The sequence below is a fragment of the Mustela nivalis genome, assembly GCF_964662115.1.
Source record: "Mustela nivalis genome assembly, chromosome: 2".
NCBI lineage: Eukaryota > Metazoa > Chordata > Mammalia > Carnivora > Mustelidae > Mustela > Mustela nivalis.
The window spans coordinates 171,290,263-171,315,183 of record NC_139021.1 but is presented as its reverse complement, the minus strand read 5'-3'; the positions used below and the strand labels follow the sequence as shown (position 1 = coordinate 171,315,183).

Here is a 24,921-nt window from a genome sequence, read left to right as displayed (position 1 = left end):
GGAGTCCTGGCCCGCTCTGAAATAAGCAGGGTCGGTACTTCTGCTCTCCAGGCAAGCAGACGGGGCTCTGGGAGAAGCAGTCCTGGATCAGGGTGGTTTGGGGAGCTGTCAGGGAAGCCGGCCGAGCCGCCGCCGTGGGATCGGTTTTCCTGTGTCCGGAAACGGGGATGTGGCTGGGCTGCCCAAGGGCGTCGTGATGATGAAGACATGAGAAAGGATTTCATGGTTGGAAGCAGGTCCTAAAAGGGAGGAGTCCGGGAGGGAAGGCAGTAGGATCTAGAGAGGAGAGTGATGGCGGCAAGGAAGTTTGTTTTCCTGGAAGAGAAATTCAGAACAGGGAGTTCCAGTAAGAAGGGCCTGGGAAGAGAGGGAGGAGTTATCCCTAAATACAGGAGTTGAAATCGAGGTCGACGCCAGCGCCCAGGTCCCCTGCACGGCCTGCGGCTCCTGCCACACCTCGCGTCGTCATGCATCTTTGAGACCAGTGGCGTTCACCCCCCTCTCATCAACCCCCTCTCGCTGTGTCTCACCGGGGCTTCCAGACTGATGCAGAGAAAGTTCTCAGAGCCGAACACTTACATCGACGGCCTGCCCAGACAGGACCGTCAGGAGATGCTGTACGATGACGTGGAGACGTCAGAGCTGACGGCTGTGGTAAGGACCCAGGCTGGGCAGCGACCTGGCTGTCCTGTCCTCCTCCTGCCAAACCTTGATGCCAGAGACCAGCAGATTGTCCCTAAGATGGGCAGATTCCAAGTCCCCTGTAGGGTGCAGGGACCTAGTGCAACGAGGCCATCTTGTGTGCGGTGCCCCTGGCCTGGGGACCCGGCCTGGGCCGTGGGAGGGTGGGAGGAGGGGTGTCGGGATCGGGAAGAGTGACACCATTAACCTGTGAGGCCCACACTGATGATCGTCCCATTTAATCCTAACTGTCCCCATAAGGATGTGCCCTAGTCTCTTCTCTACAGATGAAGAAATGAGATTCAGGAACAATAAATACGATGTCCTGGGCCTCCCACCTCCTGGATGGTAAACCCAGGACTCGAACCCTGCCTGGCCTTTTAAGTCCAGCTCAGTAGAAGCTTCCCCAGGAGGCCGGTCCCTGTGAACCCCAACAATGGGGCAGGGACCAGAGGGAGGTCTGGCGCCCCCTCCACAGCGCAGGGGGCAGAGGCGATAGTGACAGCCCCCCGACTCTCCTCCGCAGGCGGAAACGCCAGAGGAAGCTGCCCCTGGGACAGATGCTCTGAGCGAGTCCCCACCCGACCGCGTCTACCTGGACCTCACACCTGTCAAGTCCTTTCTGCACAGTTCCAGTGGTGCACAGTCTCGGGCCCAGTCCCCACTGCCACCCCAGCCGGACCCTCCTGCCGAGACTCTCCCTGCAGACCCGGGCCCTGCCCCCGATGAGCCCCTGGTAGAGTCTCCAGAGAACCCGGAGCTGCAGGTAAGGCCATCCCCACATGGGAAAGCCAGCCTCGCCTTCACGACGCCTGGACTGGCTGAGCCATGTTTGTTTCCCCCAAAGCAGACTCTGCGGCAGGAGAGTCCAGAGCCCGAGGAGCCTTCCCTGAGAACCACGACCGTCAAAATCCAGACTGAGCAGCAGAAAATCTCCTTCCCGTCGAGCTGCCCCGACACGGCGGCCGTCACTCCAGCCGGAGCCAGCCCACCTGTGAAGGAGAGGTTGAGGGTGGCCAGTGCAGGTACCTGAGCTACATAAGAGTTGCATGTTCTGGGAGCGCCTGGGTGACTCAGTGGGTTAAGCCTCTGCCTTCGGCTCAGGTCATGATCACAGGGTCCTGGGATCGAGCCCCGAATCGGGCTCTCTGCTTGGCGGTGAGCCTGCTTCCGCCTCTCTCTCTGCCTGCCTCTCTGCCTAATTGTGATCTCTCTCTCTCTGTCAAATAAATAAATAAAATCTTTAAAAAAAAAAAAAAAGAGTTGCATGTTCTGGAAATGGCTTGGAGAAGTTAGTCCAGTTCCTGCCCTTTCAGACGCAGAAGCAGAGGTGGAGAGAGGTGAAGGGACTTGCTCAAGGTCACACAGCAAAGAAAGTGTGCGCCCGATTTCCTCATCCGTCCCTGCCAGGCTGGCCTGGTGTTCAGCTCTGAGCCACGGCCAGAGCCTTGGGTTGTGTCAGAGCCTGCGAGGGCGGGGGTGGAATGGCCCTTGTGTCCCAGCCTGGCTGACCTGGGGCTACTCTTCTCTGGGTCCGTAGAGATCAAACTTGGCAAGAACAGGACAGAAGCGGAGGTGAAGCGGTACACGGAGGAGAAGGAGAGGCTGGAGAAGAAGAAGGAAGAAATCCGGGGGCACCTGGCTCAGCTCCGGAAAGAGAAACGGGAGCTGAGAGAGACCATGTTAAAATGCACAGGTGAGGGGCCTCCCAGGTGGGGAGGTCAGGCAGCGGGTTTGGGCTCTCTGTGGGAAGAAACCGGATCTGTGCCCCTGCGGGCGGCCCACGAGCCTCGGCCCCATCCGCCTGCAGTGCGGGGGTCGGGGGACTCCCCTGCCCTGTCCTCCCCCACGTCCTGTCTGAAATGCGGCTGTTCTGTACGGAGACCCTCTGACCTGCTGTCAGCAGGACGGTAGACAGCAGACAAAACCGGTCAGAGGAGGAGGTCTCAAAATCACACATGTAGACATCACTGTTTTATTTTCACCTAAACATGTTCCATCTTCAAATGTGGTTCCGAGGCCTTTGCCTGAGACACAGGCCATCTGCCGGCCAGCCCGGGTCCCCTTTCCTGACATGTACAAAGAAGTCCGAGTCCTTGTAGCTCCTCTTCCAATCCTTCCCCGTCACTCGGCAGCCATCTCCTCGAAGAAACTTGCCTCTTAGGGGACCCCTGAAACACCTGCCGCATTTTCAGAGTCCGTCTCGCATTGCAGAGTCACACCCACAAGCGCAAGTGTGGGAGGCAGGTTTGGGGACAAACCCCGCTGATTCTTGGGAAGCCACGAACATGACTATGCCCCCCTCACCTTCCTCCACCAGAGTCACCTGCTTTCTTTGTTCTAGAACAGCTTTATTGAGATACAAGTCACAGATCAGATGGCTGCCCCATCTACGTTGTACGATGCCATTGTTTCTAGAATCGTCCCGGCTTTGTGCCACCGGCACCAGGCACCCTCAGAACATCTCACCGCCCATACTCATTAGCGGTCACTCCCATTCCCCCCATCCCGTTCCCTAGGCAACCCCTAATCTGCTTTCTGATGGAAGCTGGGTTTCCTTTCTGCCCAGCCGAGACTGCAGAGCTGGGACATGTGCGCACAAGCGTGACCAGAGGCTCATCCGCGACGGTCCTTGCAAACCTGGAGCGGGGCCTGGGTGGTGAGGCAGGGCCGGGGTTCCCTTCCATATGGATTCTCTGGGCAGGAGAGGAGAAAACTTCCAGTCGAGTTCATTCTCCTGGCAAAGCAGCCTTGAAACCCTAAGCTAATAACTCGCCAGAGCAAAAGAAAGTAATTCTCAAAGTATGGATACTGACCACGAAAATAGGACCCCAGTTCCAAAACCATCAATGACATCTTCTCAGCTTGTTCTCTGCAAAGTTTTCTTGACCATCGGGCCCTGTGCCTGCTTGTCCTCGGACAGGGGCTGACAGGTGAGGGCTCACTCTAGGCTTGGAAAGAGAGCGTTGGTCATGGCAGTGGCTGCTGGCCCGGAGCTCACGGCTCGGGGAAACCATGGTGCCATGTGGCTCTGCTCTAGTTTCCTGAGCCATCAGTTCTGGTGCTCTGGTACCAACCTGAGGATTGCAGGGTGAGAATAAGACAGGACCGAGGAAATGCCAGGACTGAGAACCACCACTCCGGGCCAGCTTGGCGGGGAGCCTGGAGTGCCGGAAGGACTGTGGGGACTCAGCGGGGCAGGTGGAAACAGCATAGCCATTCTCCAAGGGTCGTTACTAAAGCCGCTCTCTCCCTGGGGGTCGCTGCAACAACAGCAGATATCAAAACCACTGAGAGCCCTGAAGAACCTTCCAGAAGGTTTTATACCTCAGACCCATGCCCTCTGGTGAGGGCAGAGCTCTCTTCCCCCAGAGTGTGTACCAGCCTTTGCAGAATGCTAACGCAGGACCCAGCTCTGAGTGTGGGGGAGCCAGAGCTGTGGTCCGCACCCCGCTGGGGCGCCGTTACCTGCAGCCAGCTGAATTCCACCCCCCCAGACAAGGGCGCGCTGGCCAGCCTGGAGCAGAGGCTGAAGGAGATTGACGAGGAGTGCCGGGTGGAGGAGAGAAGGCGTGTGGATCTCGAGCTCAACATCGTGGAGGTGAAGGACAACCTGAAGAAGGCGGAGGCCGGGCCCGTGACGCTGGGCACCACTGTGGACACCACACACCTGGAGAACGTGAGCCCCCGGGTAAGTGGCGGGAGTCGGGGCGCCTCCGTGCCGCCTGCAGCGCCGCCTGGAGTGGGGCTCGGGGGAGGGGCTCCCATGACGGGCCCTCCGCTCAGGCCTTGCTCTCCTCTTACCCGCTACAGCCCAAAGCCGCCACCCCCACCCCTGCCCCAGACTGTACCCCCGTCAACTCGGCAACAGCCCTCAAGAACAGGCCTCTTTCGGTCATGGTCACGGGCAAAGGCACCGTCCTCCAGAAAGCCAAGGTAAGCGGTCACACCCAGCCTCCTTCAGGGCCACCAGGCCAAACTGTCGCTAAGGTGGGGCCCCCTCTTCTGGCCCGGGTAGCCCTCCCCTGCTTCCGGCACCAGCTCTGAGAGGGCTCTGGCCAACCAGAAAGGCGTGAGCCCCGGGGTTCCAGCGTTCTTACCAGTCCGCCCGAGGACACCGGATCCTGCAACCATCCCCCGCTCGAATATCTGTAGAGGCCGGGGTGATTCCCTAAGTTCAGAGACAGGCTGTGACTGGCCAGTTTTCAAATCAGAAAGTCAGTGATTCTAAAGGCCTTCTGCCGTTAAGAAACGGATTCAGAGAGGTGATCGGATTTGCCTCAAGCCCCCCAGCTAAATGGTGGTGAAGGCTTGGTAGGGTGTGAACAGACCGAAGGCCTTCCTGGGTTCCCCCTGGGGGCTAGATGGAAAAGTGTCGTCAATCTTTTCCTCCTTCGCACTGTAAAGAACAGACCCAAGGCAGCCTTTGTTTGGGGGAAAGTCTGCTCCTGGTTTCTGTCCTGCCTGCTGGAGAGAGTCTGAAGCCCCCCAGCACCAATGACTGGCTGCCGAGCCCAGGCGAGCCTGTGAGCTGCCGCCCCCTCCCTGCTGTGGCCCGTGTGGCAAAGCAGTCCCAGCAAGCTCTGCTGGGCCACGGCCTCCGAATCCTCGTAGCAGGTGCCCCAGATCGGAAACAGACAAGGGTTGAAACGTAACTGGCCTCTCTATTCTGAAATGCTTCAACGCTTCAGAAAAATATTTCTCCTTCACGCTGTTTCTATGTAGATGGAGGTTGCTAGAGAGGAAAACTAACTTTCTTCTTTTTTGGGGGGGTGGGGCGGTTGCTGGTATTTGAATGGCACTCTAGGAATGGGAGAAGAAAGGAACAAGTTAGGAGACAAGCTTCATCGAAAGACTCTCCTGCCATCACGGACCTTGGTGACAATCCTACTTCATTAAAGTCTTCGTGAGAGCAGCGACTCTGTCAAGAGGCGAGTCTGCTCCAAAGGAAAAGGAAGGACTGTGGTCCTCTGGGCGGAGAGCATGGCTCAGAGGAGGCTCTGTCCGTTTTCAGAGCCAAAGGAAATAATACAACAACAAAATAGAGGGCTTCTCTGGGGACCTAACTTGCTACTGGATGGAAACAAGACATTGCTGTGTTTAGGGGTCTTCTGTGTTTTTTCTTTGATGTTTTCATCAACTGCTTTATCAAGCTTTTTAAGTAGGGAAAAGCATCTGATGGTGGGACTTTGGTGGAAAAGAAATCAAGGCAGCAGGACCCTGTTCCACTGGTCATGTGGCTTGGGTGACCGAGGAGACCTCAACTCCTGCCATCTCTCGTCCAAGCTTCGACTTCTCTCCAACATGAGCAGGTCCGACTCTGTCTTCTGTGGTTTTAAACAGCATCGCGACCACCCGTGTGAAGCCATCCATGACAAGCATCTTGAGAAACAGTAACAGTGAGAATATTTGGGACCAAGATGAGGGGCTGTCCCCACTAAAGGACTTTTTTCCAGCCTAAAGCAGGCTTGAATCAATTGCTTTTAAATAAAATTTTAAATGATACTGTATTATATGGGGGGGGGGAGTTCATAATCCTGTAATTTAGAACAGCAAAAAGTGTCTTTTTCAGATTTAGAAGGATCTTTTTAAGGTCTGACTTTTTACATTACTGTAGGAGGAAAGGTCACCCGGTGTTTACAGATGCAGTCCTGTGGCCGGGCCATTTTTCGGGGAGAAGTTCTTTTAAGTTCTGCTTAATGTCCAGGCGCCTTCCAAGAAAAACATGGTGAATTCTGTTTCAGGTTGACACTGTCCTCCTCCTAGAATTGGCAGTGCTGTTGATTGTGTCTTTTCTTCTGATGCAGTGTTTTGTTTTGTTTGTTTTTAACACTGATTGAAACATTTCATCCGTCATTCCTGCCGCCTTTCTGGGGGTTGTCAATCAGCATTCTCTAACACTGGTTCCTGAGAACTAAAGGTCTCTCGATTTCTGTTGTCTTCCTAATCCCAGGGCATTTATTTCCTTTGTCATATACACTTGGTGTCCTTTACCAAGTGGTGAGTTCGATTTTTTTTTTTTTTTTAATAAAACGTTACCTGTATTTTGGGGTTTTCTTGTAGTTCATGGAATGGCTTGGGGCAGTGCCTGGTAGACGTCGACCTTAAGGGGAAAACACACTGAAGTTCAAAACATGTGCAGTAAAAACTAGTAGAACTGCAAGGTGCGATCTTAGCAGGAGACTTTAAGCCTCCTTAACTCACGCCCCAGAGGTAAGCCTGGAAGAGGATTTCCCCAGGATAACACAAAGGAAACACCTGTGATCAGTTTCTGCAGATAAGGGGCTGGAACCCCGCCCTCCTAGAAGTGAAACACACCCCTACGTAATTGTTGGGGAAGAGAAATGTACCAATACTTGGAGGGTTGCCTCAGGAAGAATTAAGAAAGTTCCATGCATGAATGTTACTTAAAACAAGACAAAATCTGGCTCATTGAAATGACCGAAACAATAAAGAGACAACCTGAGGCAAAATTAAATAGAATTTTTAAAAACCACCTTTAGTTTGAAGAATATGCATTTTCCATTTTATAAAGTTAGCACAGTCATGGTACCAAATATCCAACACAAATCACAGAAGAAAACCCCAATCTCATTTTTTTTTTACTCATTTTTTTTTAAAGATTTTATTTTTTATTTGTTTGACAGAGAGAGAGATCACAAGCAGGCAGAGAGAGAGAGAAAAGGAAGCAGGCTCCCAGCTGAGCAGAGAGCCCGATGCGGGGCTCGATCCCAGGACCCTGGGATCATGATCCGAGCCGAAGGCAGCGGCTTAACCCACTGAGCCACCCAGGCGCCCCATCCCAATCTCATTTTTTGAACAAAGATGAAAAATACCTTAATATTGGCAAGTGAAATTTGATAGTGTTTAAAGAATCATGCGTCACGGCCACATCATGTTTATCCAAGGAAGCAAAGGTGATTCAAGAACTGAAAATATTCTAATGGGCCATTTATGATATGATCAGATTAAATGTAAAAAAGATCATCTCCACACTCCTAAAAAAGTATTCCTAACCTGATAAAGTCATCCACATAGAATGATGGAAGATACCTTCAGGTCCAGAAACAGACACGAGCTTTTAAAAACATTATTTCAGAGATCCTAGACAAAAGTACTCGTATAAACATCAAAAGGAAGGGGTGAGTCTGATTATTTATAAATATCTTTCTAGAAAAGAGAATTAACTCTTAGGATTAGAGCGTCCAGCAAGTTGGCTAGAATTGGGATCATGCAGAAAACAAGATTGGTGATCTCTCTGCACTGTGTAAATTTTTCTAAGGAAAACCTATTTCTATGTACTTAAAGGCCAGTTTCTTTTAAAAGAAAGGAGTTCCCTCTGCCACTACTGGGGCACAGAGAGGGTTGAACTGTTCAGTGACACCTTCCCTAGAAAAGGTTAAAAAAAAAAAGGCTTGAGGGCTGGGACCTAAAACTAGAAATAGCCTTTAATGTGTAAGCCCAGAGCCCATGGCTCTGTTGTTTTTTTTTTTTTTTTTTTTTTCTTAAGCTGAAGCAATTCAAATGGGATAGCCAAACACGAGCCCTGACCTGGACAAAGAGCTCACACTACAAAATGATGAACCTGCTGTCAATTTGAAGACGGTTGGTTCATGTAAGTTCTTTGACATCGCCTCTCAGCACCTGCCAGGTGGACACGTGACCCTACCTTGATGTCGCTGCTACCACAGCAAAGGTAATAATGGGAGTGAAAATGACCATTCCTTTGTGATGTCTAACAACACCGTCTGATGACCTCTCCCTGCACTTTAAATCAAAATAGCCTTGAACATTTGCATGCAAAACAGTTACATTATTAATATTAAAAAGAAAAGCCAGGACAGAGTGTCTGGACTTAGGTGCCAGCTCTGCAAAGCTTTCTACTGAAAACCCAAATCCTAACCACACAACCAAGGGCAAGAAGTGTTTCCTGAAGACTGCAGGGCTGAGTACCTAGTTTGCCAGAAACATAGGCCAGCGGAGCCCTCTTGCCACACAGGTTCCATTAAATAACCAACATTTCTCAAAATAGTCCTTTCAAAACTGGACATGGAAAGCAAAACCACCTAAACAGCATAAGTCTGAAGCTTCAAAAAGCCCGTACCCTCTATGTTTCTTTAGGTCATATTTGTTAAGAATTCCACTCTTCCTTGTCCTACCAAGAAAGAACAAGCTATAGGCACTGCACAATGAGCCCCCACTAAGTAACCTCCCAAGGAAGCCCCTCCAAGGGAATGTAGCTCAGGCCCGGCGCCAACGTCACCCAGCCCCTGGAGACCAGGGTGGTCTGCATGCTCAGCTCCTCTCCCATAGTCAAACAAGCTGGTTCACCGTCACGTTTCAGTCTGGAGTCTTTCTAGGTCTTTGCCACGCACAGATCTGGTCACAAATGCCACTCCAGCCCCTTCTCAAACTAAAAGCAAACGCACTTGGACATCTCTGGGAAAAGACGTGTGAAAAGGTCCACAGTTTTTCAGTCTCGAAATGCCATGGCTCCGGTGGTCCCAAGGACCCTGCAGTGCCGGCCTCCTCCTGAGCGGTACCATCCCAACAACATTCTTTAGCGTTTGTTGTGGGCAAAGGGAGCCTCAAACAGGACACTGACCTTCTCCAAGCTCCTCTGTTTCTCCTCAGGGAGAGGCTGGCAGAGGACACCAGAGCACATCCAGGGACGGAAAGTATTTACTCACACATCAAGACGCTTCAATAGCTGCGGTAGTGGCTGAACCGGCTGCTGCCGTGTCCCTGAGCAGCACAGTCCGCCGTTGGGACAGCTCTTCCTGGGGCTGAGGGACATGGGCGGGAGGGTTCCCCGTGGAGCTGGAGGCAGATGCTCTGAGGACCCCAGGAGACAGGCAGCCGCAGGCATGCTCTCAGTGCCCGGGGCGCCCGGGCCTTCTGGGTGGCTGCTGGGAGGGATAGGGCTGCTGCCCTTCCGCAGGCTCTGGATGGGAGCCTCGTGCCTTGGGGGCATCTCCTCGCAAGGACCCTGGGACAGAGGCGAACCTTGAGGACAGGAGGAGTGTCCGAGTCCTCTTCTCCCCAGTGGGCAGCCTGTGGGCCCCGACACTTGTCTCCCTTGCTCCCCAGCCCAAGCACCAGGGCCAGACCAGAGAGGCCCTAGCTGACGGCCCTTCAGGGCTGCTCCCCGGCCTCAGGTTACCTGAGCCCGAGGCTCCAAGGGGCATCTGCTGCTAGTCGCTCGGCTCCTCTGACTTGAAATTCAAGTGCAGGAGCCCCAGCGGGCTTGTAATGCTGCCCAGTATGGCTGACTGTCCCGTCCAGACCTCTCTCCTAGACCGGGACTGTGCTCTGCTCCAACCACCAGTGCCTCCCCAGTCCTCCCTCGGTGGATGGCCATTCCTCTCAGTGCCCCGAGCAGAGAGAAATGCTCGAGAATGACCTCCCACTGGCCTCCCCCGCTCTGTGCCCACGTCCTGCCTTCCTGCCTCTCCGCCTCCGCCGTGCTCCCAACCCAGGCCTCCCTGGACACCCTCCTCCCAGCTGCTGTTTTCTCGACTGAGCCTGACGCCGACTCGCCCTGAGCTGTGCTTATTCACTGCCCGTCTCTCCACCGGCACGGGAGCTCCAGGAGGGCTGAGCTGCTCACTCTTCACCGCTATGTCCCCGCACCAGGAACAGCGCCTGGGACGCCGGTGGTCCCCACCGCATGTTTCGTGCGAGAAGGAACAAACCATTGCAGGAGGCCCTCCGCTGAGCCAAAGCCCTCGCCTCTGATTCCGCGAGCCCCAAGGGCCGAGCAGGGCTCAAGTGACCCCCACCCAGCACCCACAGGCAGCGCGAGCACCGCACTTACGGTTCCCGCAGTGAGGGCCCTGCCAGCCGTCCCGGCACTCGCAGCGGTAGCTCCCGTTCCGCAGGATGCAGGTGCCCTCGTGCAGGCACGGGCTGGGCTTGCACAGGCTGACCGGCCGCCTGGCTTCTGCAAGGGAGAACATGCCCAGAGGGCCCAGGCTGGGTCAGCCCCAAGGACGCCCTCCTCTCAGGAAGCCCGGGACAGAGGTGAGGCCACGCATCTCCATGTTTCTGTGGGCCCTTAAGCAGCAGGGCGGAGGTCAGCACAGGGTGGGGGGCCCACATCGCACGGCTGGTCAGAGACGCTACTTCCACCAGCTCTCCTGCGGCAGGCAGGGACTCTCTCCCTCTCACGTGTGCTGGGCACGCAGCAGTGTTTACTGGGATGGATACACTTCTAAAAAGGCAGAAAGGAGGTCACTGGCAAAAGGATGGCCTGGGGCCGGGCTGGTCTAACTGCCCATGTTCCTAGCTCCATCGTCCACTACAAATCGGAGTCAACCCGGATCCTTAGATTCCGGGAGGAATCTGTAGGGATTCAAGCGATGTCTTCTGTTCAAATGAGGTGCAAAAATTCTCAAGTTTGGCCATCCTGGCGATGACGTGTCTAGGGGCTCAGGCTGAGTACCCCCTCCCCGCCCCAGGGGCACGGAGGGCGCGCACAGCCCCACTCACCTGCACATATCCACGCGAGGAGCTCATCCTGGTGGTACCTCAGGTCTGCGTAGCTTGCCACATGGATCAGGGAGTCCCGGGGGCCCGCGAGCCTCCGCAGAGCCTCCCTTAGGACAGGCCCTACGCCCACCACCAACACGGAGACGCCGTTGTTCCTCAGCTTCTGGACAGGGACCGCTGCGTCCTCCGCCCCCATCCCGCCTGTGAGCAGCACCACAGCCTTGGGGACACCGGGCCGGGCACCCCTCTGGACAGTCATCACTTTGTCATAGACGTGCAGCAAGGCTGTGCCCGCCGAGCCCACGCCGCCCAGGTAAGGGGCCAGGCTCGTGGCCCGCAGCACCGCAGCGCGGGTGAGATGGGTGTCCAGCCCGAAGGCTGTCCGGACGCGGCCGCCGTACACCACCAGGCCGACCTGCGTCACGTCCGGGTTCACGTCAAACTGCAGCGTGAGGCTTCTCACGAAGCTCTGCATCTGGGCGAAGTTCTCGGGTCCCACAGAGATGGAGGCGTCCAACAGGAAGAGCAGATCCAGGGACCGGGCCTGGCAGCCTGTGGGAGCGCGTCGGTGAGCCCCGGGCCGGGCCGTGCCCAGCAGAGCCCCTCCGTGGGACCAGGCCAGCAAGAGGGACCGTGCTGGGTCGGGTCAGCCAGTCTGTCCCCTGCAGTAGCCACCCTCCACCCTCTCCTAAGATAATAGGACACGTGAATGCGGGGCTAGACCACATTCCCCGACTCCCTGGCAGGGAGGTGTGGTCACATGCTGAGGTTCTGACTGGATGTGGCTGGAAATCGTAGTTTCCAAAATCTGTCCTCAAAAGGAGGCTACTTGCCTTCCACTTCCCTTCGAAGCCGTGACCTTGGACCTCGAGGTGGAACCCCAAGATAGCCAAGCCGCCCTGTGGGCTGAGGCCACCCACCTCTGAACTGTGCAACAGACGCCTACCATCTGTCAGCCCCGAGCTCTGGGGACCCTCTGTGACAGCTCCCTGCCCGCACTCTCATTACTGAGCACTCTCCGTGTGCCACGCACTGTACTCCAGGCGCCACTATAGCAAGTGGACAAAGTGGGCCCATGCCTCCCTCCTCGGGCTGACGGTCTGTGGGGAGACAGCCACGAAACCAACCCAGAATCACAAATCCCAGGAGCGGGCATTGGGGAGAAAGCGGGGTCCTGCGAGATGGACTAGCAGGAGCCACACAGCTAGTGGACTCTCTGTGAGGAGGCCGGTCCACTGAGGGCTGGGCGGCTCGTGGAGGGCAGGGAGAGGGCCTGAGGGGCTGCTCCTCCGCCTTCCCCCTGCACAGGGGCTGTACAGAGGCCTGAAGGACCAGCCACAGGGGACTCTGGGAAGCCAGTGCAAGGGGCTCAGCTTTTCTTCCAAGGCAGAGGGGAGCCAGGGGGAAGGATTAGGCACGGAGTAAGTGGGTCAGATTCACTGGTTTTTAGAAACCGCTCCGGCACAAGCACATCTGAACAGCGGCCACCCCAAGGAGCCTGACAAGACACGACGACCACCTGTAACGGAGGGTCCGAGACAGAATTCTTGGAAGCACAAAAGGTCACTAAGTAAAAACTAAGGAACTCTGAACTAGGGCTGGGGTCCTTAGCAAATGAAGATGCATCAGTACGGGGTCATTAATTCCGACAAACGTAGCTCGTTAACCTCTTACAAAAGGAGCCCCACTACCGTGGGGCGCGGGGACCTCACCTGGGCGCGGCTGGCCGCACAGCTTCCCCTGCAGCTCAGGGATTCGGTGGAACAGGTCCCGGGGGCCGGTGTAGACCAGGACGTGCTTCGGGCTGCCGGTGATCTCCTCCAGCTCCGCCCGCACGGCCTCTGTGCCCACTCCCAGCAGGAGCAGCTCTCGGGCCCTCGCGTGCCGCGCAGGGCTGGCCACCTCGTCCTGGGACGGTGACTCGGTAAGCAGGACCAGCACCCTGCGCGGACGGTCCTGGCCCGTCCTGGCAGCACTCCCAAAGCCCTGCTCCACTGCCTGCCGCAAGGCACTGCCCGTCAGGGTGGCGCCGCCGCGGAAGGGAAGGCTGTCCAGGCTCTCGAGCAGGGCCGGCACGTCCCGGTACTCGCCCACGGGCACGGCCACCGCCAGCTCCCCGCTGTACCAGGCCACACCCACACGGGTCCGGGAGTCCTCGCTCAGCGACACCTGCACAAACCGCTTCACGAAGGCCTTGGCCCGCAGGAAGCCCTCAGGGGTGGTGCCCGCTGAGCTGGCCAACAGGAAGAGGACGTCGATCCTGCACTCCAGGCTCAGCTTCGGGGCTGCCAGGATCACAGCAGCCCGCGGTCACACTACGGCCCCCGGGAGCGTGTGGGTCACCATCCCACCCGACTCAAGGCGCCCTGTCCCCCTCCCGGGCAGGAGTGAGTCAGGGCAGAGACACTGAGGGGGCAGGGGCTGGGGAGCACCTCGACAAGTTAGGGCGAGACACAGCTCTCCCTCCTGGGTCTCCCATCTGACCTTTTTTTTTTTAAATTTTTTTTTTTAAGATTTTATTTATTTATTTGACAGAGAGAGATCACAAGTAGGCAGAGAGGCAGGCAGAGAGAGAGGAAGGGAAGCAGGCTCCCTGCTGAGCAGAGAGCCCGATGTGGGACTCGATCCCAGGACCCTGAGATCATGACCTGAGCCGAAGGCAGCGGCTTAACCCACTGAGCCACCCTGGCACCCTGACCATTTTTTAAAAATTTAAAATGTAATCTAGAACTTTCCTCCCTTATGGTTCCTGCTTCTTGAGTCCTCTTTGAGAAATCTTTGTCTGCCTCAAGTCATCAATATATGCTCCTCTGTTTCCTTCCAGAAGCTTCCCTGCTTTGCCTTTTGTATTAAGATCTATGACCCAGCTGGCACTGGTTTGTGGGTAGCTTGTGAGGTAGGGGGTCCAGTTTTGGTTCTTCCATATACACCTTCAGTTGACCCAGCACTCGATTTTTTTAGGTAATTACTTAAAAATTCATAGTAATAAATGTATATATATTAAAAACTTATTGTTTAACAAGCTCTTGCTATGTGTCAAGCATCATTACAAAGCACTTTGCATCTACCTTATTTAAAACTCTCCACAACCCTACAGCGTAGAGTCTATTGTAACGTTCATCTCATACCTTTAAAACCAAAAAGGGTTTAGGCCCCTTGCTCCTTTTCCTATGAGAGGGGAGATGAGACTTTGCCCAGAACCAGGCCTCAGAGTCCGGCTGGGGTCAGCAACGGGGCCCATCCACACACGAGGGTAGGGCAGTGGCCCACTCTGGGGCCAGTTACCCAGGAGCCGCTGTCCTACCCCGGGCAGCCCCAGCAGTCACCTACTCACAGAGCACTCAGAGGCTAGTTCACATGGAACGTCAGGTCAGTGGTGTGCTTGCAAAGTAGGTGGCTCTGAAATCCAAGGGCCCATTTCTGTCTAATAGCTAGGAAGTGGGAAGTGGACAGGGGGAGCCCTGGCTCCGCTGCTCCCCAACAGTCCCGTGCTACGTACCGCAGTTAGCCTCCCCTCTGAAGGCCGGCGGGCAGAGGCAGTGGTACTTGTCCAGTCCTTCTGGAATACATGTGCCTCCATTCTGGCAGGGCTGCGAGTCACAAGCGCCTATCGGAGAGATGCCCATTAAGAGCCTAGCACATCGGCTCAGATTCGCGAAGGGATCTGATCAGTGCTGTGAGTCCAGCAGGCCCCCCTGCCCCACCAGGGCCCAGCTCCCTCCTTCCCCCAGGACCACTAGGGACTTAGCCAGAGCACCTGGGGCAAAGACAGGACAGGAAGCGAGTGAGGTACACAAAGGAGAGGCTGGATGTGGGTACAAAGGACACGCCGTGGTGGGCTCCATCAGGCCTGCGTGAACCACAGGTTCAAAGGGGATGTGCCAATGGCCCCTGGGCTGTTACGGCCTGAATTGCATCCCTCCAAATCCATATGTATTAGTCCTAACCCTCAGGACCTTGGAATGTGACTGCATTTGGAGAGAAGGACTTCAAAGAGTCTTTAAAGGCTCCTTAAGGTTAAATGAGGTCATAGGATGGGCTCTAACCCAGTATGACTTAGAAGAAGACGGAGAGACCCCAGCAAGGTGCACAGAAGGCAAGCCACGTGAGCATCCCAGGAGCAGACGACCATCGTAAGCCAAGCAGAGAGGCCTCAGAAGAAAAAGAACCTGCCGACTCCTTGATCTTGTTCATCAGCCTCCAGAACTGTGAGAAAGTAAATTTCTGTTTTTAAGCCCCCAGTCTGTGGTACTTGGCTCTGGCAGGCCTAGAAAACTGCATGATGGGCCTCACCACCCCTGCCTGCTGAGGAGGCCTAGACAAGCTCTGGGTGGCCATGACAATGAACTGGTACTGGACCCAGGCTCCCTAAGGATGAAGATCTCAGTAGCATCACAGCCCCACACAGGTGTCCTGAGATGCGGGGGGAAACTGCAGTGTGGAAGGTGCCGTTCCCCAAGTTCTCCGTGGGGGTTCTTAACGGCTTCTGCAGGCTGGCACCGCCAAACAGGGAGCCTTTGGCTCCTGGAGCCAACAAATGTGGCCTCTGCTTCCCTGGGCACCTTAATTAGCTGGGGCAAGCCCCAGTATCTTCCACTAAAAAGGATGAGAACTTGTTCCACAGTGTTGCTGTGAGGATTACATGAACTAATCTGCGGAAAGTCTGAGCACAAAGCCTGGCATGTAGCCAACACTCCATAACAGGTAAAGACACTATTTGTTTTTGGATATGAGGTCCAAATGCTGGGCCACAACTCTTTCAAATGGGGTATTTTGCCCAGGGAGCCACAGTTCACGTCTGAAGTGTCCTCTCCGTGATCCTATCTGAGCTTCGTATCCATTACTATAAAACGCAGATAATACCACGCGCCCTCCCTCATAGAGTTTCGGAGAACAGGCAGGAGCTTCATGAATTCGTGTGTCTTATATTCAAAGGGCTTCCTAACTAGTTGTATGGCTACCAGTGGAAGTAGAGATTTCTGGCCTTTCTACATGAAAATGTTGATATATAACTTGGAGATCACGTCACTGAAACCAAACTGTCTGCTTTTTGAGGATAGGGATTATCGAGGCTCATGGAGAGCACCCGGGCTGCCATTCTGCCCCAGGCGTATCATGGACATGACCAGGGGCCCCGACAGCAGCACAGACATGGGCCTTTAACTGAGCCGCTCTTCTACGCTAGGCACCCCACTAAGTGCCACATGTGCACGATCTTGTTTCACTGCCCGATGAGTCCTGTAAAGGCCCCCCTCACTGCAGACAGGGGAGCTAGAGCTCAGGGACTAGAAGTCCCGTGAAGACCAGACAGCTAGAAAGGCGAAGATTCGGATGCAGCCCCTGGTCACTGTGGCTCCAAAGCCTTAGGTGCTCAAACCTTAATTTTTGAGCAAAAACAACTGAACTTTCGGTGTCTCCTGTCTTTCAGAAGCCAGCAATGTGAGAACTTGAAAACAGGATGCCGAGGAGATCACCAAACCCAGGGATAGGACCCAGGAGACATGCTCCCTGCCTCCTCGGGAGCAGCAAATCCATAAGGGACTGATGTCAACACGTTTGAGTGTAATTTCTCTGCTCTCGGGTCAGTGGGGTGCACTGGAGCCCCTGGTGAGGAGCAGGGAGGCCCCCCCAGGGAACAGGTTGAATGATGCCAATACTTCCGTGGGCGTTACCTACTCAATCTTCCCTAGGATCCCAATTATGATGCCCGCTATCATACGGAGCAGGGAAGTGGGTTTTCCAGACACGGGATGACCATTACCCCTGTTTTAGAGAGGGGGAAACTGAGGCTTATGTGTCCCATCTGGAGTTTGGTGCTGCATGTGAGGCTTTCTACCTGCAAAGCTGGTGCTCAACGCGTGCCCTTCTCTGCCTCTTGTCAACGCAAGGGGCGCTGGCTGAGGAAGGCGATTCCAAAGTCTTCAGTCCGTTCTTAGTGAAAACCACTACTGTGCAAAAGAGGACTGAGTGCGGCACAAGTGTGCTCTTCTGCCTCTGAAATGCCTGTCTCTCCACCCCTGAGCTGGTTCCCACCCCGCCCTCTGCCCCAGGAGTGCTAACGCCCCTTCTGAAGCCAGCCAAGTCCCCAGGGCCCAGAAAGAGCTAGAGAATCCAAGAGGCAGACTGTACCTGGGCACGTGGTCCTGTAGCAGGTGGAATGGTGGCTTCGGTACACTCTCTTCCAGCTATCACCCGAGGGAGCAAATGATGGAGATCAAAAGTTTAACAGGGGGGGGGGGCACCTGGGTGGCTCAGCGGGTTAAGCCTCTGTCTTTGGCTCAGGTCATGATCCCAGGATCCTGGGATCGAGCCCCGCATCGGGCTCTCTGCTCAGCAGGGAGCCTGCTTCCCTCTCTCTCTCTGCCTGCCTCTCTGCCTACTTGTGATATCTGTCAAATAAATAAATAAAAATCTTTATTTAAAAAAATAAAAAGTTTAACAGGAAGGCCGAAACCTGGAAAGTTATTTGAAACGCTAAAAGCTGATAGATTTCTATGCAGATAGGGGTCAAGAAAGACCACCCTGTTTTCTTTGATTCTACCCTAGCTTTAAGTTGCACACAGAGTGGGGAATGTTTCAAACTACCCAGAATCAATTTTTTAAAAATGTAAATTGGCTATTATGTCAGAATTTGGAAATACTCTGTGTTCAAAACTCTGAACTATGAGAAGAGCTTTCTATTACGAATTCCTTTCCAGGGCTAGCACCAAGGGGGGTGGAGGGGGAAGCAGTGGGAATTAGACAAGTGGATTCTGGCTGTGCGACACCCCCAGGCTCCCCACCACTGGGGCAGGCTAATTAGGCTCACCTCTAAGGCAGAGTCTTTCCTGGAGCAGAACATCCACTTGGGATAAGAGCCAAGTCAATTACAAAACTCAAGGTGCTAAAATCAGAAGTTTGCCAAGCTGCCAGCTCATTAAAGAGAAATCTCTCTCTCCACATCTCCTCCTAGTAACTTTGTAAAACCACAAGGCCTAGCCCACAAAGCTCTGTGGACGCCCCACGCCACCTCTCCGACCTGCATGGGAAATCGGTGTTGTTGGAGCAGGGACTGGCCACAGGACTTTGCCTGGATGTGCACATGGCTCCCTCAGGTCTGGACTTTGTACAAGGCCTTCCTTGCTCTATTTAAAATTACAACCCTGCTCCCAACCACCACCTCCCCACCCCACCCTGACCCACCCCTTCATTCTTTCTCTCTGTGGCACTCATCACTACCTAATAGTTTGTGTTATGCTTTCGCTGTATTTACTGCTCATGATGGCAGATTTCTTTCTGAGACATTTCATGCCGATTCCCCAGGACGTAGGATGGTGCCGGGCACACAGGAGGCCTTCAGTGTTTCTTGAGTGAGGAGATTGATGATGAGCTCCTCTGTGCAAGCATCATTCCAGAAGCTTGCAGGATTAGTGAACTCATATGAACGCTCTACCTGCTCCCCACAACCCCCTGAAGTGGTACGGTTATTAGCCCCCTTTCAAATGTAGAAGGGGGGTGGGTAGGAGGTTCCCAGTTCATTAGTGGTTGGAATGAAAAGTTCAGCAGTCTGACTCCAGAATCTTGAGTACAAAGCCACTAAGTGGGTCCTACCACCAGCCTCTCCCAGGGCTCCCAACTCTGAAAGCCTCTGCCCAGCGTGCCACTGGGTTCCCAGATTTTTCCAAAGTGTTCCAGCAACCCCTTCTCCATGATGTCCTGGGGAGGACAGGACCCATCCTAGCACCTGAGACACCTGACAGCGGTCACTAGTCCTCTTGTCCAAAGCCCCCTCTGGACCATGAGCGTCCTGGGGGCAGTGTCTGTGCCGGTCTGCTCCCTGCATGCTGCTTGACTCACAGCAGACGCTCAGAACATGTTCAGGGAGAAACAAAGAACTGTCTCCTTTCACTTGAAAGCTTGGGTTCTGAAGAGGTCCTCTAGTGGCCTCTGACACGGCCCCATTTCCTCAGATCCATGTACAGGGCATGGCCCTTCCCTGCCAAGACAGTCCTTGGACTCTCCCTCTGCCCAGCACGATAGCTCGTGGGTTTTCAGCCAACCCATTTCATTGCTGTGTCTCCTGAGCTCATCCCTGAGGGCAGGCCAAGGGGCAAAGATGCAGTGGGTTCAAACGTCACCCCTGGATCTCCAGGAAAGGCAGAAATGTGGGATTGCCAGGTGCTGACCTGCTGTCCTGTAGGAAGTCTGGATAAAAGGCCAAGCGCCAGTCCAGGAATTTTTGAGAAAATGGCTAACCACAGAGCAGCAGAGACTCTAGAATGCCCAGGCTCCAGATCTGACAAATACTGTATCTCCCATGGCCTCCACAACTAGAATTCATCCAAGACCTTAAACCTCCTGCCTCACTTGGTCCCATAAATATGGAAACTGGTATTCAGAGGAACCAAACTACCAGATCACCATCCCAAATCCAGACCACGGCCCTAGTGGACTAACTTTGAGTCGCTTATGAGCCTTCCAGAAGAGCTGTGACCCTGTCACCCTCACTCACTCTGGGCACCTGGGCAGTGTATCTATAAGACCCTGCCACTGTGTAGCTGTGATCCTCCCTATGACCCCCCCCCCCAGGACCCCACAACTCTGTCCCTATCTCCCCCCACCCCCACCAGGCATTCTCTGATCCCTGTCACTCTCCTTGGCCAAGACCCCAAACAGCTGTTCTCCCTGCACTCAGCACTCAGCTTTGGGGGCCTCCTTCTCCACCCAGACGTGTCTTCGGGCTCAGACCCCAGACCATGTGGACAAACCTGGAGAAGGGACAGACTGCCGCCAGCACGGCCTTGCTCCCGCGCGATCCTCTCCAGCACCGGGCACTGCCCACCAGCTCCCTGACCGTCTCCAGCGTCTTGTGTTCACAGGGGTGAGGCTGGACCTCGCAGTCTGTGTCCGCAGGGCACACGGATGGAGAAGACGCGGTTACACCTCCTTCCCCCCGCCGTGGTTCCACCACCCTCAACCCGGGCCACCCTCTGCCTCTCGCAGGGGCCAGTCTCTAAGCATTCCCCGCACACTGCTTTCACACCCTTGTGCCCCTGCGCTCCTTTCACACAGCGTGCTCCTGGGTAGACCCTGACGACAGCAACTGGGCGTGCAGAGACCTCACCCCAGCTGAATCTGACCATGCCGGGGAGCTGTCCATGCTGAGGAGGGGGACAGGCACAGGGACCCCCTAGATCTGGGCCCCAAGCCCTGGCCTCCTCTACCCCAAGGAGACAAGCTCAGGGTTCCTGGCCAAGAGAGGCCGCCGGGTCTGACACAGGGAGAGAGAGCAGAGCACCCCAGCACCAATGCTTCTAGCCCCCTGCCTGGGGAGCTGCTTGACCTGCGGCCTCAGGCACTGTCTCCACCCCACTTTCACCAAGGGCAAGACCGCTGCTTCCCAGCCCGGAAGGCCTTACCTGGAGAGGCGGCGGTGCAGAGAGCAGACGCGCTGAGGGCGCTCAGGAGACCGTTGGTGGCGTCCTCCACCTGCTCGGCCGTGAGCACGTGCCGCTCCCTCGGCTCGCTGGCCAGCGTGTGCAGCTCCTCCCACCTGTCCCCGGGCCCGGCAGAGAAGTCACGGCCTCTCCTCGCCCGGCCCCCACCTTCCTGTCCACCCATCCCCTACACCGTGGGCTCCTCGTGGGCATCAACACGACCCCACGCTCCAGGAGCCGCTCAGCGGCAACCTCATCCGCCCGGGGTGCCGGTGAGGTCCAGAAGCGAACCCGAGCGTGACCCCGAGGGTGCCCAAAGCACGGGTCCTAATGTGTGCGCTCCAGAGCCCGCCTGCTTCCTCAGAGGAAGGCCTCCCCCTCGGAACCAGCAGCTCTTCTCAGAGACCCGGTCCTCATGGAGGTCGCGGTCTGGCCGTGTCACCCAGAGCCGAGGAGGAAAAAACGTGACCAGAAAGGAAATGAGGGAACGTGGCTGTGTGTGGTGGCAAGACGAGAAAACCGAGGCCAGCTCATGACAGAGAAAAGTCCCGAAGAACGAGAAGCACTCGAAGGCCAGCGACGTGAGGTTGTGTGGAGGAAGGAGCCAGAGGGCACCACTGTTAGGGCCCGGGACAGAAGTGACACGTGGCTTGATAACCCAGGACATGAAGAGAGCGTTAAAGGACGCCGAGAAGCCTTTCTGAGAAGACAGGGGCGTCAGTAATGGGTTTAGCATCTTGCCCGCCAGAAACTCATCCAACGAGACAGAGGCTTGCCAGTGTGGCCGAAACTTCATTTATCTCTGAAATGTACTGATCCCTGTCACTCCCCATTCTCCCCAGGACGAGGGCGCCCCCTGGCCCGCACAGGGGGGCATCCAGAGGGCAGCCCAGCAGCACATTTTCACCAACGCCAGAGCTGAGAACCATCAGGGAAGGGGCTCGATGAATACTCCCAGGAGGTGAGAGTCGGGTTTCATGCCCGCAGAGAGCCTCACCCTGTCTACAGCAGCGGCTCTCAAACTTCAGGGGGCATCAGAACCACTGAGGGCCAGATACACCGCCGAAGGGGGCACCTCGGCCCAGAGTTTTGGAGATTCTGCGGGGTAGGGCCCGACTGTGTGTGTTCCTAACACGTTCTCACTTGCTGGTGCTGCTGGTCCAGGAAACAGACTTTTGAGAACCGCTGGTCGGCCGTGACCCGGACTTTGACCAGCAGTTGGGGGAGCGGAGTCCGGAGGGCTTGGAAACCCAGGGGGCTTCCTGGGATGGTTGCTGTCTCTGAGCCATGTCCCCTCTCCTGATTCTCGATTCCTCCAAGGGAGGGGTACTCAAAGCATGTCCGTGGGCCAGTGCAGGCCCCCCGCCCTGTTTCACCCTCACCCAGAACCAGACAAGCACAGACACAGAATAAAAATCTTTAGAACCTAGTTGTACAGCGACTTGACGGAGTCCTTTTCGGTCTGCTTGGATCAAATAATCAACATTTGAGCTCCCTGTCTGTTTTTTTTTTTTTTATTTTATTTTCCCAGTAGCTCATTGTGTTGTTTTTCTCTGAAGTCCCAGGCCACGATAGATTAAAACACAAAACAAGGCAAACTGGACTCCGCCACAGGCCATCTGAGAAGTGCTGCTCCCACGAGCAGCTAGAGAAGAAAGCCCGGAACGGGCCACAGATGTCCACCGTCTGGGAGGCTCCAGCCTCACGGACAGAACCGTGACGTGCAAGGTCATCCATCCAGTACCGTGTGGGAGGGGTGGGAGGTGAGCTGGGAAGCAACACCCTCGTCTCCTCTCTCACCGGGCTTATCTCCTCCTATGTGAGGACACGCGAAGAGTCCGCGATGAGGGCGTCTCACTGCCAGTAACGACAGCATGACAACGGTGCTGGGGACCGTCAGCACCCCCACCAGGACGTGGCCTGGCATGTCCCCTTAGCACTGCACAGGCTGGGCCGTGGGGCTCTTCCCTCTCTGCACTCCCCCGGGAGATCTCCAGGTGACACATGCCGGCCCCGAGGGCAGGGTCTCTGTGCAGCCTCTCCTGAGCCCTGGGCTCCTACACGCAGCTGCTGACTCAGCTTCCCTACTCAGACGTCCTGTCCGCCCCTCAGACTTGATCTGGAACAGGACTCCGCTTCCCTGGTTCTTCCCCAGGCTTCCCCATCTCAGGAGACAGCACTCCCTCTCCCCGAGGGGCTCCGGCCAAAATCCTTCCATGTTCCCTTCAGCGGCCACTCATCTCTGCCTTCAGAACAGACCCTCAGTCCCCCCATCTCAGGAGACAGCACTCCCTCTCCCCGAGGGGCTCCGGCCAAAATCCTTCCATGTTCCCTTCAGCGGCCACTCATCTCTGCCTTCAGAACAGACCCTCAGTCCAACCATTCGTCAGGGGCTCACAGCGCCCCCTTAATACACACGGCTGTTACCGCTCATGTGAACAGCTTCCAAAGGCTGCCTGCCTCAATGCCCCTTGTCCCCCAGTACTGCTTCTCCTCTCTCCTTCCACCTCAGCCCGCCCATCTATGCACTACCTGGTGGGCAGGTAGAGCATCTTCAGGTGTCATCTTCTACAAAAGTTAGCCAACACTGGCCGTTTCCCTGCTCAGAGCCTTCCCAGGGCTTCCCAACCTACTCACGATCAAGTCCCAAGTCTTGACTATGACCCACAGAGGCTCTGGACCTGACTCCCACCTACCTCTTCTGCCCCATTTCTTGTAATCCACCCCTCGTTTGCTGGCTTCCAGACACGCCCTGGTGGACACACTAAGCTAGCTACTGCCTCAGGGCCTTTGTGCTTGCCACACGCCTGCCTACCCTGTTCTTTTCCCTGCTGTCTAGGAGGCTTGCTACTCCTTTGACTCAAGTTTCTCCTCCAAAGTCAACTCCTGACAGACTCCCCTCTCTAAACTAGCTGGGCTCCCTGATTCTCATCGGTCTGTTAACCTTCTCCCTTACTCTTTCTCCTCTGCCTTTTATTTCCACCTGAAATGACATTATTGTTTATTCACTCACTTGTTTATCATCTAGTTCCTTTCCTAGAAGGGGAACTCCGTGAAGGTAGGCACCTGGTACTGTCTCTGTATCCCTAAACACTCAAGAATAGTGTCTGGCGTATTTACTGAGAATCAAAAATGTACTAAAATTAATGGGGAGGGGCATCTGGGTGGCTCAGTGGGTTAAGCCTCTGCCTTCAGCTCAGGTCATGATCTCAGGGTCCTGGGATCGAGCCCCACATTGGGCTCTCTGCTCCGCGGGGAGCCTACTTCCTTTCCTTTCTCTCTGCCTGCCTCTGCCTAGTTGTGATCTCTGTCAAATAAATAAATAAAATCTTAAAAAAATAAATATATAAAATTAACGGAGAGATTTCTGTGTGCAGACATAGCACCAGGACCAGAGTCCTTTCATGTAATACCCCTGACAACGAGGGCCCACGAAGGCACCTCCCATTTTAAGGTTGAGAGCAGTGAGGACGCGTGGAAAGCACGTGCCAGCATCTGGGAAGGGGAGCGGCCCGGCCCAGGCCCCCACGCTCCCGGCCTCTGGAAGGGGTCTGTGACTCAAGCTAATGAGAAGCCTTTCTTGGATCATTCAACTGGAAGCATGACTCTGCTCTCTCGGGGGTGCAGCTGGGCGCAGCGGGCAGCCACGGGTCCCGGTCCCTCGGGGGGCCAGGCTGAGGGAGCGGCAGATGCGTGTGGAGGACAGAAAAGGATCTTCATGGCTCCTGCTCGCCCCAAGGGACCCCCCGACCCACCCAGTAAAGTGAGAGGAACCCATGACTTCCATTTCTGCCCCAAAGAATTGAGAGTCAAGGAGCGGCGGGGCCAGCTGGTGGGGACGGGGCCGAGAGGCTGTTCACAGAGCAAGTGAAGATGAACGCCGGAGGGCTGGGGTCTCGGTTACAGGACAGCATTCTTGTACTGAGCTTTCAGCAAGTGGACCTTTCGTTCTTTCTTTCTTTCTTTTCTTTTTTTTTTTTTTTTTTAAAGATTTTACTTATTCATTTGACAGAAGAGATCACAGGTAGGCAGAGAGGCAGGCAGAGAGAGAAGAGGAAGCAGGCTCCCTGCTGAGCAGAGAGCCCGATGTGGGGCCCCATCCCAGGACTACAGGATCATGACCTGAGCCAAAGGCAGAGGCTTTACCCACTGAGCCACCCGGGGCCCCGCCAGCGGACGTTTTGAAAGTCATGATCATCTTCCAAAAGGCCTTCCTTGTGTGAAAAATGAACATTTGGATTATCAGAACTCTTGAAGTATCAGAAAAAAATTTTCAGTTCAACCAAGATAAAATGAATTTTTCTACACTCAGAAACATCCAGGGTCTGTCTGC

The 24,921-nt window shown here is 55.2% G+C and overlaps 2 protein-coding genes across 17 annotated transcripts in view; one reads left to right on the top strand and one right to left on the bottom strand.

Annotated features, from left to right (window-relative positions):
- Positions 1-6,725, top strand: part of AFAP1L2 (actin filament associated protein 1 like 2) — a 95,300-nt gene extending 88,575 nt beyond the window's left edge. For 5 of the 13 annotated variants that reach the window (XM_082721477.1, XM_082721474.1, XM_082721478.1 and 2 more), the window contains 7 exons: positions 543-654; positions 1,208-1,447; positions 1,532-1,706; positions 2,222-2,377; positions 4,179-4,372; positions 4,495-4,617; positions 5,489-6,725. In XM_082721477.1, the coding sequence (XP_082577603.1) occupies positions 543-654; positions 1,208-1,447; positions 1,532-1,706; positions 2,222-2,377; positions 4,179-4,372; positions 4,495-4,617; positions 5,489-5,515 (1,027 nt within the window). In that variant the 3' untranslated portion in view covers positions 5,516-6,725. Of the gene's footprint in view, positions 1-542; positions 655-1,207; positions 1,707-2,221; positions 2,378-4,178; positions 4,373-4,494; positions 4,618-5,488 lie in introns of all 13 variants that reach the window. The other 8 variants (XM_082721475.1, XM_082721468.1, XM_082721479.1 and 5 more) reach the window with 2 other exon arrangements.
- A 550-nt stretch (positions 6,726-7,275) lies between these two features.
- VWA2 (von Willebrand factor A domain containing 2) overlaps positions 7,276-24,921 on the bottom strand; it is a 46,272-nt gene continuing 28,626 nt past the window's right edge. For all 4 annotated transcript variants that reach the window (XM_082721494.1, XM_082721493.1, XM_082721492.1 and 1 more), the window contains 8 exons: positions 20,571-20,704; positions 19,920-20,052; positions 17,302-17,357; positions 14,672-14,779; positions 12,885-13,457; positions 11,173-11,724; positions 10,499-10,624; positions 7,276-9,670 (listed from right to left, as the gene is read on the bottom strand). In XM_082721494.1, coding sequence (XP_082577620.1) covers positions 9,555-9,670; positions 10,499-10,624; positions 11,173-11,724; positions 12,885-13,457; positions 14,672-14,779; positions 17,302-17,357; positions 19,920-20,052; positions 20,571-20,704 — 1,798 coding nt within the window. In that variant the 3' untranslated portion in view covers positions 7,276-9,554. The remainder of the gene's footprint in view (positions 9,671-10,498; positions 10,625-11,172; positions 11,725-12,884; positions 13,458-14,671; positions 14,780-17,301; positions 17,358-19,919; positions 20,053-20,570; positions 20,705-24,921) is intronic.